Below are 21,138 nucleotides of genomic sequence, written 5' to 3'. Positions count from 1 at the left end.
AGCTTGATGAATAAAGTTTTAGTGGTTAGTTCAGAGATGAGAACATGCTCAGATTAGGCAAATTGGTCAGCCCTAGTTTTTCTGTTGGGACTGTTGGAAGAAAAGGTGCCAAAACATAGTCATGAAAAGATGGAAGAAATTTATCACTTCCATTTTTTTGAACACCTGGACTTCCCAAGGATGAAGAATACACATGAACTACCAGTTGCATTCCCAGAGATCCTACCCATAGTCTCAAATACTAAAAACATATACAAATTAGCCTAAGGAGTGGGTTTAGTGTATTTATTGTAGAAGTATACTGATTACTAGTTAACTTTCAAGAGTTAAAACTAAAATGTAGTTTTTCAAAGTGATTTGGTCAAGAAAATAAGATACAAAGGGAGGCTAAAACTAGTAGGAATGATTGATTTGTTATATACAGCTCCATATTCTGTGTTACTATCTTCAGAGAAACTTTTCTTCAAACATGGGGAGGAATTTCAGTAATCAATCCTGAAGTGGCAATAGCAGAGATCACAAGAATGTAAAATATTAGAGGATTAAAGAGAGAATGAGATAACTAGAACATTCTCCAGAGAAAGATCACTTCTCATATTCTACTTTTTAGTATCATGTTTTACCACCAAGTGAACATGATGCCATACATGAAAATGAGAAGCTGAACAAATTCTAAAGAAAGCAACGAGTGCCTGCCACAAAAACCAATGGGAGTTGGCAGTTAACGGACAATTCCAGCTGGCTTATGTGAAAAGATGGCCAGAATAAATCTTGTAGCTGAGAAGGAAATAAGATACAGCTTAGGCCCACCACCTGCTGATCCCAATTTTACTCTGCACACTCATATTCATGGAATTGCTTAGTTTGTCATCAGATATACCTATCTTCCATGAACCTCCACCCTCCTCAATCTAATGCTGGCTAGCAAAATGTCCACCTGTCCCAGTCGATCAGGTTGACACACTGAAACTGAACTGAGGCAGAAATGATTGTCTATCTAGAACCACAGGCTAAGAAACATCTCTTTAAGTATTAGCCATTATAGTCTCATCAAAAAACTGAAAGAGAAAATGAACAAATCTAGGATGAACAGGATACAAGAGAATACAAAAAAAATTGAATATAAGAGACTTTCCAAAAGAAATGTCTTTAACAATGTAGGATTTATGAGTAAAATCAAAACAATATATGTAACAAATTCAACAATTAAACCCAAGCGTCATTTTTGTTTCTGAACAGAAATTTCTCTCAACTTTCTGTGATTTTCTTCTCCCCAATTGTTTTTTAATCCTCTTAGCACAAAAAAATCCTAGCTTCCTAGGAAAACAGAAGGATAAACAAACTATAAAAAGTGAAAAATGATTGTAAAATAGGAATGTGGAGAGGAAGAGAACAAGGGAATAACAGAAGCACATTCCATGTAGCATATCCAGGTTACCAGTAAATAATGACTAGACTGAAATATACCTTACAGGTCTGCAATGTTACCCTGGGTTTTAAAGCTATGATTATGTTTGGCAGAGATGTACTGTAAAACCCTAGAACAAATTTCAATTGAGACTGTGGCAACCCCAAATCAGAATACAAGCGATTTTACTGTAGAAAATTCTTTCATATATTTCTAATTTATAGCACTTTTTTTCTTACTCATTTTATTTTTGCCTAAAATTGTAGTTGTAATTAAAAGTAGGTTAGAATTAAGATATCCTTAAAACCTATAGGGCTACTTGATAGTTGTTTTCATTGGTTTAACTGTACAATCTATGAACATAATTGCTAAATGAAAAAGGCTTTTCCAGCATCTTATAAGAACAGTGTTTATTATTACTGATTAGCTAGGCCAAGAGAGATTAGAGACTACATCCTCTAAAACTGAATAGGACCTTTTAAGATTTAAGTTAGCAATAAACCCAAGGTAGAACAGCAGGGCCATTTTATTTCCACAGGAATTTCTGCAAAACCACACACATGGTTTATTCACATTAGCGATCTTATTTCTTCTTTTAACTCCTACTGTCTTTTCTTCTGTTATCCAAGTGTCTGAACCCTAAAGCATATGTTTAGTAGAAACAGGAACTAGCAAACATTCCTCACCCCCTCCTCCGCCCAGGTTTTAATTGGAAGACTTCTAAAATTTTCTCATTAAATAAGACTGCTCACTCTAGAATTTTCTTATATTTCCTTTATAAGACTAAAGAAATTCCAGATTCCCTTTAATATACATTTGCTTAAAAGGCCTTTTTATTTTCTTTTGGCTGATCATAAAATTTATCAAAAGTTTTTTAACAAACAATCATATCAGTTTTTTTCTTTTCTTTCTTTCTTTTTTTTTTTTTTTTTTTTTTTACCAGGCCTGGGGCTTGAACTCAGGGTCTGAGCACTGTCCCTGGCTTCTTTTTTTGCTCAAGGCTAGCACTCTGCCACTTGAGCCACAGTGCCACTTCTGGCCGTTTTCTGTATATGTGGTGCTGGGGAATTGAACCCAGGGCTTCATGTATATGAGGCAAGCACTCTTGCCACTAGGCCATACCCCAGCTCCGGTTTTCTTCTTTAGTGTTTTAAATTGGAGAGTTACTCTAATACATGTGCACTACAAAATTCTATAGTAATCCTTCCTTCCTTCCTTCTTTCTTTCTTTTTTGTCCATCACAAGGCTTGAATTCTGGGCTAGGGGGCTGTGCCTGAGTTCTTCAAGTCAAGGCTAGTGCTCTACCACTCGAGCCACAGTGCCACTTCTGAACTCATTTCTTAAATTTTCTTGTGCTACATCTAGTTTTGCTTATTCTCTTAAGAGAATTATTTGGGTTTTGTGTGTGTGTGTGTGTGTGTGTGTGTGTGTGTGTGTCTGTGGTTTGAACATAGTGCCTTACACTAGCTAGATAGGTGTTATACTGATAAGCCTCCAATCCTTTTCTATATATTTTTCTATGTTTGTGTGCACGTGCATGTGTGCGTGCACGCGTGTGCATGAGTGTGTCCTGGGAGTTGAACCAGGGCCTGGGCACTGTACCTGAGATTCTTGGCTCAAGGCCAGAATTCTACCACTTGAGCCACAGTGTCACTTCCAGCATTTTTTATTTATGTGATACTGAGGAATCAAACCCAGGGCTTCTTGCATGCTAGGCAAGCACTCTACCACTAGGCCACATTCCCACCCTCCCTGAGATTTTTTGTTCAAGGCTAGCATTCTACTACTCATTCTGCTACATGAGTTAATTGGAGATAAAAATCTCACAAGATTTTTCCACATTAGTCTAGATCTGTGATCTTGAGATTATAGCCTCCAGAGTAGCTAGGATTATAGGCATGAGCCACCAGTGCCCCACCCTTTTCCACTTTTAAAAACAGGTTATATCAATAAAGGAGTAATCTGCAAACACATGATAAGATGTTCCTAGTAAACTTAAGTCTTGCATAGTTTGGCAAAAATAGAAAAAGGATTTCTGATTACTAGTTTAATTTCTTCAATGACTACAGGCTGCCTGAATCTTCTTGATTGTAGTTTACATTTTCCTAGGAGATTTTATTCTTTACATTTTTCTTATTTGCACAGCGACTGAACTCATGTTTCCACATGGTACATGGGGCAACACAGATAAAACTACAGGGAGTCTGACACTGTAGGTTTGAGTACTGAATATTATCTTCTCTTTTTCTTGATCCATCTTGTTAAATGTCTGTTTTGCTCATTTCAATGCTTTCTTTTAAGAACTATCATTTGGGTCAGTACTTCCTAGACACTCAGGAAAGTGACCTCTGATGATCTCTGCTGGATGCCAGCTTGAGCAGACAAGAGATTCATCCCAAATTAGCCAACAAAAAAACCCTGGAGTTAGAGGCATGACTTGAGTGTTAGAGCTCCAGCCATGAGCAAAAAAAGCAGAATGGGAGGCCTTGAGCACAAGCCTAATATTCAAAAGAACTACCATTCAGAATGGCTGGGTTTGTATTTTTTATTACTTATATAATATATAAGTAAGATTTATTGTTTTATAATTTGTTATTTCTTATCTTGGCTTCTTTTTTCCCATTTTCCATAGTGCATTTATCTTTAATAATATTTAGGTGAATGCTCAATTTTCAATAAATATTTTTTCATACTTATAAGGCCACACATTTATTTGAACCCTTTTAGCTATCCTGAAAATTGTAGTATCTAGTACCTATATTATTTTTAACTCCCAGTATTTTATAATTTCGAACAGAATATCCTTTCAAATTTACTAGATGTTAAGGAGGGTATTTCAAATTTCACAGATTATAAAAAGGTATATTTTAGGGATAAAGGACATGGCTCAGTGGTGGAGCCCTTGCATAGCATGTTCTATTTATGTTCAATGTCTAGTATGGCAGAAACAAACAAACAAAAATATCTTTTAACTGTCAATTTCTAACTAATTTTCTTGTGGTCACAGAATTAATTTTTTTCTCCCTTATTTGACTCATTTATGTGGAGAATTACATTACATACATGCGTATATTCATACATAGAGGAAAATTTGTGTAAGGTCCACCCCCAGGAGGGTCCATGCAGATGCCCCCCACCTGTTTAAGTCTGTGCCCAGTACCTGCATTAACTAGGTAACTGGCACACCCGGAAGTTACCTCCTCCTTCTCTGAGGTCACATGCAATCCACCTGGCCATATCTCCCACCTTTTCCTATATAATCCAGCTCAACACAGTCCCCGCTCTTTCCTTTTCTTTTTCCCTTCTTCCTTCCCTTCTGTCTCCCCACGCCTCCATCTGTGTGGGCTGGCAGTTTGCTTTCCCCCCAGCAAACTTCTGAACCATGTGGTGGGCTTCCTTTCTGGCAAACCTTACAATTTGGATTTATATTAATGCTTTAAAATTTACTAAAATTACCTTTATGATGTAGTACATGATAAACTTTTTTTTAAGTCCAAATTTTGGAGTCTTTATTGGGACGCTAGTGGTCTGCAGGGGGGCTGGTTATAAAAACCTGCAGTCCATGATAAACTTTTGTAAAACTCCTACAGTTGATAAGTATAGTCACCATTATTTTATACACACACACACACACACAAACGTGTGTGTGTGTTATAGCGCTGGAGATTGAACCCAGAGACTTGTACATGCCAGACAAGTGATCTAGCCCTGAACTACATCACCAGTAATACTTTTTTTTTTGGCCAGTCCTGGGCCTTGGACTCAGGGCCTGAGCACTGTCCCTGGCTTCTTCCTGCTCAAGGCTAGCACTCTGCCACTTGAGCCACAGTGCCGCTTCTGGCCGTTTTCTGTATATGTGGTGCTGGGGAATCGAACCTAGGGCCTCGTGTATCCGAGGCAGGCACTCTTGCCACCAGGCCATATCCCCAGCCCCCAGTAATACTTTTAGTTATAGTTTGAAAGGCCATATTGACAGTCACAGAAGTTCTTATACAGTAGTGTTTCTTGGTGGACTATTTCTTTGAAAGATAATAAATTGATATTTCCCTTCTAAAATTCTATTTTTTCTGATTCTAATATTAAAGTATGAGTTTTCTTTGGCTAATAATTTCTATCCCTATTATTTTCAAGCTTCCTGTGTGAAAGCTTGCCCTGTTTGCTTTAGATGTACCTATTGCAAGTTAAATTGTTTTCCTATTTGATAACCTTTGACTTTTTGAAGGCTAGCTTGATCTGTTTACATTTATTATGATAGTAATATAATTAGACTTACTTAGAACTAGTTTAGAGTCACTCTGTCCAGACTCCAATCTGATTCACAAAACTAACTGTGTGGCCATACCCAATTTCTTGGTGCATTCCCCCATTTATAAAATGGAGAGAATAATGGTATGTACACCTCAGAGAGATGTTAGTGTAGAATGAATAAATTAATGCAGTGTTTTCAAATTACCATACTTTTTAAAACCCCTTTTCTACCTTGATTATTTTATTTGGATTCTGAAAAGTTAAATTCATTCCTTCGTTCTCTCTGCTTTGTTTCAATGTTTTTTTTAATATTTCCTTTCGAGCTAGCAATTTTTTAAAGATACTTATTTCACTGTCACATTTTCTATTCATGACTAAATTATGCAGAACCTCTACCATCTTTCTACAGATGAAATCTAGACCATGCCACTTCTTCCTCAAGTCACTGTCAAGTTTTCCTCTTTGATCTTTCTCATTTTGATACACTAGCTATCAGTTTTTAAAAAGTAATGTCTATCATTTAGATATTATGTATGAGTATGTGTGTGTGCTTGTGTACTGAGAATTAAACTCAGGGCATCATGCTTGCTAGGCATAATGTGCTCTACCAAGTTAAGCCATGCCTCTAGCCCCTGTTTACATGGGTTACTTTCAAGGTAGGGCCTCTCTTTATGTATAGACTGTCCTGGGCTGTAATCTGTATACTTGTGTTTCTCAGTGTGCCACTAGGTGCAGCCATGTACTTTCCCCAAAACTGTAATAATAAACATTTTCCACCTTGCCCAGTTATTGATTGAGATATTGTCTTGTGAATTTTTATGGTAAGGTTGGTCTCAAATCCAAATCCCTCAATCTCTACCTCCCAAGTATTTAGGATTACAGACTTGAGCCACCATACCTAGCTTACAGATATAATTTTATTCATTTTTGTTTGCAACAATTATACATACATATACACATGTATGTATATCACGTCTTCCCTCTGAGTTCTGCCTCTAAGGGTAATCTGTAAGGCATATACTTTCTTACTCTTTGCATGTAAGTAAATGATATTTTTACCTTTTCTTGAACATTAGTTTTAACTATATATATTGTTAGTTGACAAGTATTTCTCCTCAGTGTTTGCTACATTATCTTCTGATTTCTATTGCTGCTAAGGCATGCATAATGCCTCTTGGTGAGCAGTCTATTTTCTCTGATAGTCTGCAAACAATTTGTTTTGGTATTGTGCTTTCTTCAGATTTATTATCTGATTCTTCCTGTCTGTCTAAATAATGAAAATTATCTTTAAGAACAGCTTTTTCATCATTTATCCTATTTTCTTTAGCACAGATATGCCTTTAAAATGTTCCTCAGTGCTTTGTCTGCAGAAAGCAAGTATAACAAAGGAAGTATTACTGTGTCACATTAATTATAACTCATCACCACCAATCTTGTTTTTTCCTTTCAAATAGGGCCTTGCCTTATAGCTCTGGCTAGCCAGGAATTCGTGATCCAATTCCCTCATCCCCATGCACCACTACTACCAGCCATAAATCTTGCTCTTAAAGTCATGTAAGAATTAGATTCAACTTTTGAAAACCATTTCTGTATGCAATCTAATCTTTTTATAAAATAATATCTCCCAGTAAATCTTTCACAATGATACCACAGACAATACAATAGCAAAAGATGATACATAGAAAAATTGTTAATATACTTTTCAGAGCAGACTTTTCCTGTGTAGTTTATTGGAGATAAGAGTTTCACAGACTTTCCTGCCCAGGCTGGCTTCAAACTGGAATCCTCAGATCCTAGCCTCCTCAGTAGCTAGGATTACAGGTGTAAGCCACTGGTGCCTGGCTGAAATTTATATCTTCAATGAGTAGAGGAATCAAAATCTAAAAGGATATCATTTAAATACTTGAATGTATAAACATAACTACATTAAAAAACTGTCAATTAAAAATATGGCCTGGTGCTGGCGGCTCAGGCCTGTAATCCTAGCTCCTCAGGAGGCTGAGATCTGAGGGTCACAGTTCCATGCTAGCCAGAGCAAGAAAGTCTGAGGACTCTTATCTTCAGTTAATCACCAGAATAATGGAAGTGGTGCTGTGGCTCAAAGTGGTAGAGCTCTAGCCTTGAGCAAAAGGGCTCAGAGACAGCACCCAGGTCCTCAGTTCAAGCCCCACAATTGACAACAACAATAAAAAGTATAATATTGGTCTTTAATGCCAGATGACAAAGTCTTGGGACATTTTATTGCTCCTACATAATTAAAAAAGAAAACTAGATCTATAGTTTACCAATGAAAATCAGATGCTTAGTTATTTTGTTTCAGATAGTTCTTACACAATTTCTTTTTGGATATGATAAAGAAAATGGTCCAACTTATGATTCAAACTTCATGCTATATATAAAAGGCTTTTCTGTAGTCGGTCATGGGGCTTGAATGCTGGGCCAAGCTCTTTGGCTCAAGGCTAGAGCTCTACCACTTGGAGCCACAGTGCCACTTAGAGTTTTCTGGTGGTTAAATGGAGATAAGAGTCTTACTAGGCTTTCCTGCTTGGGCTGGCTTAGAATCTCTAGATCCTCAGATATCAGCCTCCAGAGTAGCTAGGATTATAGGCATGAGACTCTAGTGTCCTGGCAAGGCTTTTTTTAATTTTGATATCAGGTTACCTAGTTTATCTAATCATTGCAAAAGTCTCAGCCTTTATTATTGCTATCAGATCTGCCCTGATTAAATTCATTGCTTCTGGGCCCATGCAAGCCCTGTATCCCAAGATACAATCTTGGATTCTTTTCTCTACTGGGGTTTGAACTCAGGGTAGCTTCATGCCTTTTAAATATATCACTTGAGTCACAACCCCAATCCCAGAAGCCAAATTTTTGAGGCATGATTTACACAGAACAAAATGCATCCAATTTAAATGCTGAAGTTTGGAAAAATATATATACTTATAGAATGACTACATCAGTCAAGTATTGAACATTTCTAAAACCCAAAGTTCTCTCTGTGTTAGTCATGAAGCAATCCACCATGATTCCAGGCAAGGAATCATCTTACTATATTCTTCTTTGGTTTTGCCTGTGCTAGAATTCAAATAAATGTAAACATAATTTGTATATCTAGTCACAAGAAGATGAGCATGAGAGTTGTTTTTACTTTTTGTCTAGTATGAATAGAAGTGCCAAAAACATTGTGTGCAAGTCTTCTCATGCAAATATGTTTTTATCATGGGATACGACCTAACATTAATATATTGGAAGACCAAAATATATAATAGTTTTATTTTTACTTTACATAAATAAAAGATTTGCTATTTATTCATTCTGAAGGACTCTTGTCTTTGAAAAACAAAGCTCAAGTCTGTGCTGGTGGCTTAGGCCTATAATCCTAGCTACTTGGGTGGCTGAGATCCTTAGGATCACAATTTGAGGCCAGCCCAGGCAGGAAAAAGTCCAGGAGTTCCAGGCAACTTTTTTTCAATGAAGGGCTGGACTTGGTGGGGGAATACCTGTTATCCAAACTACCAGGAAGCCAAACATACATGGGTCAAATAAGACCCTATCTAAAAAATAACCTGAAAAAAATCAGAGCTGGAGAAATGGCTTAGTAAAGAGCACCTTTTTAGGAAATACAAGCCCTGAGTTCAATCCCTAGTACCCTTCTTCCCTCCGAAAGCAAGGCCTACTATATAAGGAACTGTTTCCTTAGTTTATCTTATAAATGTTACCATGTAACATCTATTCAAAGTTCTTTCCTCAACCCCTCAATTTTACACCTGCTACTAAGTATGGTTTGGAAGTATAATTAAGGAGACCTAAGACATAATCCATATGTTGTAAAATATGAATGCATAAATAGAGCAGGAAATGCGAGATCATTTTAGAAAAGTCAATGTTTTCAATACACTCATTTAAAGAAATTATTCAAATTTCCCTTTTTAGTTTCACAGCTGTAAGTACTAAAGAGACAAATGTGTTTCTGGAGAGTTATGAGTTAAGAGCATAGTATCAATCTATGATGCTGAGGGAATCCATGAGGACTGTTCTGCACCAAACTCTTTACTTCTTGGGAAACAATGATTAAGAAAAACTAGTGATTTAATTTTATGGCTTTAAATCTCAAAGGGTGCTAGATTGGATCAAGTCATTATGTGGTGTCACTATCATCCTTACTAAACAATGTAGACTACACTTAAGAGAACTTGATTTCTTTTCAAGAAGGCTTCAAGGCTCACTCAGTCCAATAGACACACCAAGTCTGATTTTTATCTATCACTCAGGAAGGACAAGTCAGCCAAGATATTCCAATAAAGCATAAAAGAAGTTAAGAAAAATTATGGAAACGAAGAGGCTGAGATTATTTCCAGATAGAAGTAACTAAGAAGCAGTTCCAGAGAGAAGGCAATTTAATGCCCTTGATCCTACAGAACCAAGACATGTAATGGTGGATAAGCTGGTATTACTAGCAATATTCTTAAAGTCTTCGACCAAAATCAAATTGCAAAAGTGAAGGTGTCTAAATGCAACCAGACTGGGTCTTAGACCAGAAAAAGGACACTAATGGACAAGCTAGGTGAATCCAAATAAAACCTAGTTTATTTTGTATGTAAATCAATAAAATTTCTAGAAGGTAATATGGAGAGTATCTTTCACAGTCTCAAGATAAAAGAACAGCAAGGCTGGGAATGTGGCTTAGTGGAAGAATTCTTGCCTAGCATGCATGAAGCCCTGGGTTTGATTCCTCAGTACCACATAAACAAAAAAAAGCTGGAAGCGGTACTGTGGCTCAAGTGGTAGAGTGGTGGCCTTGAACCAAAGAAGCTCAGAGAGAGTGCCCACATACTGAGTTTAAGCCCCAGGATTGGGAAGGGAAGGGAAGGGAAAAGGAAGGGAAAAGAACTTTTGTAGAATAATTTACCATTAAAAAAGTAAAGAGAAAAAACAGACAAAGCAGGGGGAAATATCAATATGTGGAAGCCACAAATAGTAAGAAAAAGATTGACAACTCAGGAAAAGCATTTCACAATCTGCCCTTAAGAGATTATCTGAATGATCAGTAGAAGAAAAAAAAAAAAAAAAAAGCAGTGACGCCCCCCCCCCCAATTCTCCCAATTAAGTAATTAGGAGTGTAGAAAATAAAACTACATACCTACCAAAATGGTTAAAATCATAGGTCTGACAATACCAACTGATGGTGAGAATGTGAGGCAACAGAAAATCCTATAATACATTATTAAGTCAGTATAGGCAACTTTGGAAACTATTTAGAATCAAGATACTGAAGTTAAAAAATGTATACCTTATATTGTATGGTCAAAGAATCCCACACTTTATGTATACACTCAACAGAAAACTATTGCTATCATCTAAATGTTTTTACCCTCCTTGAAATCCTGAAATGCTGAAATCCTGATCTCAAGTCTTCTGAACTAAGGGGTGAGGCCTTTGGGAGATGATCAGGTCATGAGTGTAGAGCACTCATGAATAACATTGATGCACTATACAAGGGCCTGAGGGAGTTTGCTGGCCTTTCCCACTATTTACAAACTGGAGGAACACCCTAACCAGAACCCAGTCATGTTGGCACCTTAATTTTGGACTTCCTAGCCTTCAGGACTGTGAGAAACAAATGACTAGAGATTCTAAGCCACTTAGTGTCTATTGTCTTATTATTTAATATAGCAGTTTGAAAGGAAAAAGACAAATATGATTATGGCATTCAAAGACATGTACAGAAACTTCACTATAGCATCCTGTTAAGTCCTCAACTAAAAACTGCCAAAAGAGCCAATGACAAGTGGACTTGATAAATATTTATGGTATAGCCGTGCAGCAAAATGACCAAATAGCTTTAACATCAACAGCAAACATATGGATTCTCAGAAACATGTAGGAAAAAAAAGCACCATGATTCCATTTATATAAAATGGTATACCTACACTATAATACTAGAAGTCAGGATAGCTGTTACTTTATAGGAGGAGCTTTGATTTTAAGGGCAAAAAAAAATGTAGGTTTTGGGGTGGTGGCAAGTCTATTTTTAAATGGGATGGTTATATGTTTGATCATTTGACAATTCTTGGAACAGTAGTTCATTTTATATACTTACCTCTATCTGTGAAATTTTAATTTAAAAAGTATGCATGATTATTCTCTAATTCTTAATTTTCTCCAGTTCTAATATGAACTAATAAGTTACACTGGCTTTAGAGTTTTCTTGGGCTCCCCTTCGGGCTCAGGGCTCCCTTGTTCATACCAGGTGTGGTGTTATGTCCTTTTACTAATTCTTCCAAGTAGCTACTGTTTAGTTGAGGTTCTCATGCATCCAACTCTAGCTTGTTATAACAGCTTTTCGTGTGAGGTTCTCCATTAACTGAACATTATACTGTACATTAACTGTGCATTAAAATATCCCTTTATATGGCTTCAAATTTCTACTACATTTGCCACCCAAAACCCTAAGAGGAACTCTATCAATTATTATGTCAAATCCAAAATTCTGCAGCCTAACACCAAAGTTAATCAATATTGCTCTATATCCCTTCTATATAACTTACATTAATTAAAATTGTGCTTGATCTATAGCACTTTTTTTTTATTCCTGTATCTGTATCTCTACAGCTATATGTAGAGAAAGTCTATATTCTTTGTAACATGTGTAGCACACTTAAATTCACTACTAAGTGATCTTTTTCTAAATTGCTACATACAAGTGAACCTTCCTGATTAGATTTCTGGGTACTATATGTCCAATTCAGAACCAACCAACAGTTGAGAATCTAATATGTCCCAATGAGTAAACCAGATGATTTCACACTATTTAATATGCTGTGAGGGATGTAGTGTTATTTTCACTCTATGAAGAAGAATTCTGAAGCTCAGATAATTAGGTAACACAAAGAGCAGAATGCACATCTGAAGCCAGGGCTCATTGATTCCTGAGCTTATTCTCCCCAAACCATGTCTGTACCAAATTTTGATATGGAAGTTTATACAGTGTCTAGCAAGTACCTGAAATGAGACACTAAAAACAATATGTTTACAACTGAACTTTGAAATGGACACTAGAAAGTGGAGGGAGGGACTTGGTAGGAACAGAAGCCAATGTATGTTTCCAATAGTTGACAGAAAGGTAATAATAGCTAGGCACTGGTTACTCCCACCTGTAATTGTATCTACTCAGGAGGCTGAGATCTGAGGATCATGGTTTGAAGCCAGGACTGAAAGGAAAATCCATGAGACACTTATTTCTAATAAACTACTCAGAAAAAGCCACAGGTAGTGCTGTGTCTCAAGTCATAGAGCACTAGCTTTGAACACAGAAAGTCTCAGAGACAGAGCCTAGGCCCTGAGTTCAAGCCCAGGACTGGGAAAAAAAAAAAAAAGAAAGAAACAAAGAGAGATAATGGTAATTAATGGTAATGTGCCATCAATGAATGACTCAGTTTTATGATACAAGACATGCCCAGTGGGCTGGGAATATGGCCTAGTGGTAAAAGTACTCACATCATATACATGAAGCCCTGGGTTCGATTCCTAAGCACCACATACATAGAAAAAGCCGGAAGTGGAGCTGTGGCTCAAGTGGTAGAGTGCTAGCCTTGAGCAAAAAGAAGCCAGGGACAGTGAGTACCTCAGGCCGAGTTCAAGCCCCAGGACTGGCAAAAAAAAAAAAAAAAAGTTATTAAGACATACCCAATTAGTAAAAGAGATGGGAAAAGAGTTGATGAGTGTATATCTCTGTAATCTTATCTGAGTGAATGGGAAACAGTGTGTACTGGTATTAGAATTAGGAAATTCAAAGGGAATACCAAAATTGGGAGACAAAGGGTAAAATAAGAGAAACAACAACAAAAGCAATACTTGCAAAACTGTTTGGTGTAAGTGAACTGAACACCGCAGGGGGGGAAGGAGGGAGGGGGAAGGGGGGTATGAGGGACAAGGTAACAAACGGTACAAGAAAAGTATCCAATGCCTAACGTATGAAACTGTAACCTCTCTGTACATCAGTTTTATAATAAAAACTTAAAAAAAAAAAGAGTTGATGAGTGTAAACCAACTGAACAACTCAAGGAGGGAGAAGGAAAGGGGGAGGGGGGAGGGGAGAATGAGGGAGGAGGTAACAAACAGTACAAGAAATGTATCCAATGCCTAGCATATGAAACTGTAACCTCTCTGTACATCACTTTGACAAAAAATAAGAAAAAAAAAGAAGAGTTGATGAAAGGAACCATTCTGAAGTCATGATTACATGTAACTACATATAACTAGCTTGTAACTACAATGAAAAATTTCAGCAACATGTAGTACTCTCACTCTTGGTGGCTATATAAAAATTTGCATAACTTTTTAGGAAGTCCATCTGAAAATCAAAGAATCACATCTTTTCTTTTTCAGAATTACTAAATATCAGCTTGGCGCCAGTGTGTATGCCTATAATTCTAGGTACTAAGGAGGCAGAGATCAGTTCAAAGCCAGCCTGGGCAGGAAAATCCATGAAATTTTTATCTCCAATTAACTACTCCCTACCTTGCCCCCCACCTTCCCAAAAAATCAGAGTAGAGTTGTGGCTCACATGGTAGAGCACTAGCCATGAGCACAAAAACTCAGGGAAAGTGCCCAGGACCTGAGTTCTAGTCCCAGGATCAGAACAAAAAAAGAAAAGAACAAGTATGATTAAAGATCAATTTATGTGGGCTGGGGATATAGCCTAGTGGCAAGAGTGCCTGCCTCGGATACATGAGGCCCTAGGTTCGATTCCCCAGCACCACATATACAGAAAATGGCCAGAAGTGGCGCTGTGGCTCACGTGGCAGAGTGCTAGCCTTGAGCGGGAAGAAGCCAGGGACAGTGCTCAGGCCCTGAGTCCAAGGCCCAGGACTGGCCAAAAAAAAAAAAAAAAAAAAAAAAAAAAAAAAAGATCAATTTATTCATGTCATTAATTCATCGATTCATTCAATGGATATTTATCAAGATTGAGGTTTAGCTCAGGGTATATAGTAAGTGTGATATATGATTGCTTATTATCTGAATGATATAGCTGTTAAATTTGTATGTGTGATAAAATGGCCATCTGAAGCCAACTTGGTTAATAATTTTCCTTTATTTTTATTAAATCATATTAATTGTACATACTAATGGAGTTTAGTGTTTTAGTTCAACACATCCATATAGTGTGCAATGATTACATCTGATTCCCTCACCCTACCCCTCCTCCCCCCTCGCCCCTCTGTGTAGGTCATGGGGCTTGATTTCTGGGCCTGGGTGCTGTCCCTGAGCTCTTCAGCTCAAGGCTAGCTTTACCACTTTGAGCCACAGCTCTCTACTTCTGGTATTCTTCTACTGGTGAACTGGAGATAAGATTCTAATGGACTTTCCTGCACTGGCTGGCTTTGAATCGTGATCCTTAGATTTTAGCCTCCTGAGTAGCTAGGATTCCAGCCACTGACACCCAGCTTCAGGTCAGTGTGTTTGCGTATGTGTGTGTATGTGTGTGTGTGTATGTGTGCCCACGCAAGCTTATCTTTGGCTCATATCTTTCGATTCAATAACTCCACTTCTGGGCATCTAGAAATTCAAGGAAATATTCCCTAATAAAGTCCTTTACTTTATATGAAAAGATGCTCTCTGAAAATTTTAAATTAAAAAAAATGGGATCAAAGTCGTTTGCCATATTCTTAAATCTATCTAACCAACCTGTCTGTTTATTTTTGTTTTGTTTTGTTTTGGTCAGTCAGTCCTGGGGCTTGAACGCTGGGCCCGCGTGCTATCCCTGAGCTTCTTTTTGTGCTTGAGCCACAACTCCAGTTCTGGCTTTGTTTGTTTGTTAACTTATTGAAGATAAGAGTCTTATGGACTTCCTTGCCTGGGTTGTGCTTGAACCCTGATCCTCAGATATCAGCCTACTGAGTAGCTACGATTACAGGCATGAGCCACCAGCACCCGGCAATCTCTCTGTTTTTAAGTCATACTTCCTTGCTGTCGTTTCTAGATACAGAGTTGATTTGCTATCTCAATTGTAGTTTGCATAGTTCAGTAACTAGACTGACAGAGTACTTTAATATCTATTTTTTGTGGTCTAGATTATGACATGTTTGAGAGCAAAAACTAAGAGTTATTTCAGTATCCTTAGTACATACAGAAATAAATTATATAGAAATGAAGTAATATATTACATAGAAGTCACACTTTCCACATTTGAATGGGCATGTGGTCCACAGAGGATAATGAAAATTTTCTGAGGTTTATCAAATGGGCAGCAACTGCAAATATAAGAAGGTACAAGGAACGTACTACTAGCCTAAGGAACAGAAAGTTTCATATTAGAGGCCATTGTAGTAGGTCTAGTAGGATGACAATGCTTTCATCAAAGAACTACTAACAAGGACAGAGACTATAGTGACATTTAACAGAATATGCAGATAAGAACATAGACTCTGAAAAGATATAGACTTAAGTTGGAGTTTTAACTCTACCTTAATCTCCTCACTCAGAAAATAAAGGCAACCATATTACAATTTCCCTTACAATGTTGTTCTGAGAATTAAACAAGATGATTCAACTACAAGTATGGAAGATGCTTTGCTTTATGCCAGAAGAGCACAATACTTAAAACAACAGTGATAGGAATAATAAGACAGTAGAGACAGTAGCAACATTGGCTAGTACTAATAAAGTATTTCCAATGGGCCAGGTAGTGGGGCTGGGGATATGGCCTAGTGGCAAGAGAGCTTGCCTCGTATACATGAGGCCCTGGGTTCAATTCCCCAGCACCACATATACAGAAAATGGCCAGAAGTGGCGCTGTGGCTCAAGTGGCAGAGTGCTAGCCTTGAGCAAAAGGAAGCCAGGGACAGTGCTCAGGCCCTGAGTCCAAGGCCCAGGACTGGCCGAAAAAAAAAAAAAAAAAAAAAAAAACCAATGGGCCAGGTAGTGTTCTAATTAAGTGTAAGTACTTACTTACTTAGCCTAATAATGCTTAGAAGATGTAGGTTTGAGTAAAATAAAGTGAGGTTAATGGACGATGACCTTGATTAAAGTTCTTTACTTCTCTGAGCAATTGGTTTCTCATATCTAGCTGGTGTGAGACTACCTAGCCTGTAGAGATAATATAAAATTATCTAAAATTATATATAGTAAATATGTAATGCAGTGCCTGATAGCCAGTAGACACTATGGTAACTACATTTTTCTCACTGCTATTGCTATTAAAATTATTATTATATCTTAGGGTTAAAGACATCATTCAGTGGGCATGCACTTCTTTCTGTCTTCCTAAGTTCCTTTCTCCCCTTTAAAAAATTGTTAAGCATCCTATATTTTAAATATTTTCTAAACATGCATTACACATGAATAAAAAAACTATTATAAAGATAAAACCTTTACATTATTTTAAAGGTTTGGCTTTTCCTTTCCCCTAGGAACAGCAGTGTTAAAAAATACTGTATTTCCTCAAAGTAAATAGTGCTGAAAAGAATGAAAATGACATATGGCTGAGGAAATCTTCCAAAGAAACGACTCTGTGATTCTGCAATTCTGCACAGCTAGTTCTTTTCTCTGCCTTTTAAGGTCACACTCACATGGTAGAAAATCTGGGACTCACACCATCTGTCCAGGCAGTTTTATCACTGCTCATTTCTCTTGTTAAATAGTCAGAACACTTCACACTTCCCAAACACTGCTACTATAAAGAGCAGTAGAAGCAGAATGAAAGACACTCTCTCTATTCAGCAGTGTCATGGTTGGAAATGAACAGTTCTTTTGCTTTGTGCCTTGAAGATCACGAGTGAGAAATATTTATCCATTAGAAGGAAAATTAAGAATAAAAAAGCTAATATTAGCTCTGGTAATCTGTTGTCATAAAGCAAAACAATAAAGTTCAAAGAACAAGCTCTAGGGGCTGGGGATATGGCCTAGTGGCAAGAGTGCTCGCCTTGTATACAGGTCCTAGGTTCAATTCCCCAGCACCACATATACAGAAAATGGCCAGAAGTGGCGCTGTGGCTCAAGTGCCAAAGTGCTAGCCTTGAGCAAAAACAAACCAGGGACAGTGCTCAGGCCCTGAGTCCAAAGCCCAGGACTGGCAAAAAAAAAAAAAAAAAAAAAAAAAGAACAAGCTCCTGGGATCCGTGTCCCTCGGGGGGACTTTGTGAAAAAGGTTTGGACTACTCTCAAGCTTCCAGAACAAATTTAATTTTAAGCAAAGACTCCTTGCCTTCAAGTAAAGTTTTAGGGATCCTACTAGGATAGATCAATGAACTCACAAGAAACTAGTATGAGTGTATAATTCCTCTCCTGTACTTACAAAATACTTTTGTTTATGCTCAACTGCTCAAATTTATGCCACTGGTCCCATGACTACAATAATAATGGCAATAATGACAGTAATCACATAGTAGTATACATGCTAATAATGTTAAACAACGATAACTTTTTACATGTTGCAAATTTACTAAGTGCTAAGCACCATGCTAAGTGCTTTACATTCTCAAATGTATTAGGGAGCTGTATGAAATTGTGGTCAAAAGTATAAACTCCAGAGATAGACTGCTGTGTGATTCTTTCATTTATGTTATATGTGATCTTGCAAAAGTAACACTGTTTTTTCTTTTTAAAGTATTTGGGTTTAAACTCTGGGTGCAGTGCATATGAATCATAACTCTGGCCTCCAAAGAGTAAATTCTTACTGACTCAGAGAATACCTTCTGGTCAGACACTAATGGCTCACACCTAAAATCCTATCTACTCAGGAGACTTGAGATCTGGAGGACTATGGTTTGAAGTTGCCTGGCAGAAAAACTTGCAAGACTACATCTCCAAAATAACAAGCAAAGAGCCAAGCCGTAGACATGGCTCAAGTGCTACCCAAGCAAGCAATCAAGATGAACAAGCAGAAGGCCCTAAGTTCATGCCTCAGTACTGGTTTTAAAAAGAAAAATGTCCACTTTCTAAGGCTGTTATAATGTGTAAAATGTTCATAATAATACCTAAATTTAGTATATGAGGCAATTAAAATTCAGAAAAGTAAAGGTTACATATCAGTTAATAGAGATGATTCCCATATCTGCCTGACCCTAAACCGCATATTCTTTGTGTTCCCATTCTCATTCTCTCTCTTGCAATTGAAGATAGGTCAACTGTATCATACAGGACATCATACTTGTGATCTCTCTGATCTTTTCCTATATAAGTGTATTATAGTCTTGACAGGGCAGCATTAAATTTTTTTAGATGTTAATTATATCTAATATATTACATTTCATCAATTCTGAGACACTTCTATGAGTCATGTGTCTTTTAACTGGCCACAGTTTTCCTTTCTTAGTAGCACATAAAATAATGGTGCATCTTAAATTAATAAATATGGTAGCTGTTAAGTCCATGTGTTCTATTAGAATTAGATTTCAGTCTACATTAAAGGCACTGTCTAAAGCTTGCCTAACACTCATGGACTCAGTCCCATTCAATCTCTGTTTCTTCATTTAAACTTCACTGCACTTTGACTATCTCCTTACCGCCCTTTCCCCATTCTCCTATGATTATCAAACTCCTATGGCTATGACAGATTAATTTTCTGGTTTAGGCTCTGGGTTTGATTTTTGTGTCCCTTGTCTTGATATTTTCTTTCTGATGACTAAGGGTTTTGGTCATAATGACTCCTTTGATTGACAAACCTACTGACACTCCCTCCTTATAGACTGACCTCACAAGCAGCTCTCACTTCACAAGCCAAGTAGACTCTATGGTGAGCTGAGAAAGTATTTGAGCCTGAACACATAACTGTTTCCCTTCCACCCCTGACATTTTATCTATAAAACCCTTTAATAAGTACTTATCTGATACATACTTAAACTTTTTTCCTGTTTTAGCCTGAGTGCCTCCATTCCACATATGGTCAATCTCTTCATAGAAGAAAAAAATGTCAAGTTTTACATCATCTTTTCCCAGGAAAGATAGCTCCAAGCTGTCTCCCACCTAGGAGGAAGAAGAAAACTTTAGAAATTCACACAATGAGCATATCTTTTAAAGTCAGAAAACACTCTAATGTTTTGCACACATAGAATACTAATGATAAGATGTATGTTTTTTCAAGTTAAAGTACCTCTTAATGTGGGGTTCATCTGTAGAAAGCCACCATCAATTTTTCTTAAATGCATATAAAATAATGTTTGAGCTCTAAGCATATTCTCATATGAGGCCCTTGTCTGACGGATAGCTGATAAAAATCTCCCATTCTGTGGTATTATTTATCTTATTAGTTATATACTTTGTCACGCAGAAACTCTTCAGTTTGATGAAATTCCATTTATCCATTCTTTGATTTGTTGTGATTCTAGATCTTTACTTAGGAAGTTTTGACCCATATCTAGGAGCCCTAGTGCTTTCCTTACCCCTTCACATAGTATTTTTATATTTGGCCTTACATTGATCTCTTCGATACATTTTGAATTGATTCTGGTACAGAATCAGAATCAGAATATATAAGGACTTAGCTTCAGTTTTCTACATGTGGATAGGCAATTCTGCCAGCACTATTTGTTGAAGAGGCTGTTTTTCTCCCAACCTGTGTTTGGCTCCCTTATCGAATATTAGGTGCCTCTAAGTCTGTGGGTTCATTTCTAGGTCTTCTATTCTGTTCCATTGGTCCTCAGGCCTATCCTTATGCCAGTACCAAGCTGTTTTTATTACTATGGTTTTGTAATGGAGTTTAAAGTTTGGTATTGATATTCCTCCAACACAATCTTCCTGCTAAGGACAGTTTTTGCTATTTGGGGTCTTTATTATTCCATATGAATTTTTGCTTTTGCTATTTCATTAAAGAATGTTATTGGGATTTTGATGAGTTGCACTGAATTTGTAAATTGCTTTGGGAAGTACTGCCATTTTTATGATGTTAATGCTTCCAATCCAGAAGCATTAAAGTTTTTTTCCATTTCTTTAAACCTTCAATTTCTTTTTTCGGATTTTTAAAGTTTTCACAGTAGAGGTCCTTCACACCGTAACTCCTAGGTATTTTATTTTGGGGAGGAGTTGCTTTCCTGTTTTCAGTCTCACTCTTATTGTTGGCATACAGAAGAACTGATTTTTGTGGGTTGATTTTATACCCTATTTTGCTAAAGTTTTGGATCAGCTCAGGTAACTTGAAGGAGGGCTCTATACAGGACCATGTCATGTGCAAAGAGGAATAGTTTTACTTCTTTCCCTATCTATCTTTTCCCTTTCCCTTTTATGTTTTTCTCTTGCCTTATTGCTCTTGCTAGAAATAGTATATGTACACAATGGAATTGTACTCATCCATGAGAATGATATTATACCATTCAAAAGAAATGCAAAGACTTAGAAAAATTTATATTAGGAGAAGTAAGCCAGACCCCAAAAAACGGGTGGCATGGTTTTCCTCTTTTGTGGTAACTAGAATTTGCCTAAAAATCTGTAAGTAAACACACTGGATGGTAAGAGAAAAAAATACACTGGAACATGATAAATTTACA

At 37.1% G+C, this 21,138-nt stretch overlaps 1 protein-coding gene across 4 annotated transcripts in view; it reads right to left on the bottom strand.

Annotated features, from left to right (window-relative positions):
• LOC125346159 (ribitol-5-phosphate transferase FKTN-like) overlaps nucleotides 1-21,138 on the bottom strand; it is a 65,675-nt gene that overhangs the window by 24,248 nt on the left and 20,289 nt on the right. For all 4 annotated transcript variants that reach the window (XM_048338474.1, XM_048338492.1, XM_048338500.1 and 1 more), the window contains one exon: nucleotides 19,494-19,621. In XM_048338474.1, coding sequence (XP_048194431.1) covers nucleotides 19,494-19,621 — 128 coding nt within the window. The remainder of the gene's footprint in view (nucleotides 1-19,493; nucleotides 19,622-21,138) is intronic.

This window comes from Perognathus longimembris, chromosome 1 (assembly GCF_023159225.1).
Source record: "Perognathus longimembris pacificus isolate PPM17 chromosome 1, ASM2315922v1, whole genome shotgun sequence".
NCBI classification, from domain to species: domain Eukaryota; kingdom Metazoa; phylum Chordata; class Mammalia; order Rodentia; family Heteromyidae; genus Perognathus; species Perognathus longimembris.
Note: the sequence above shows the minus strand (reverse complement) of the source record. Positions and strands in the feature narration are given on the sequence as shown.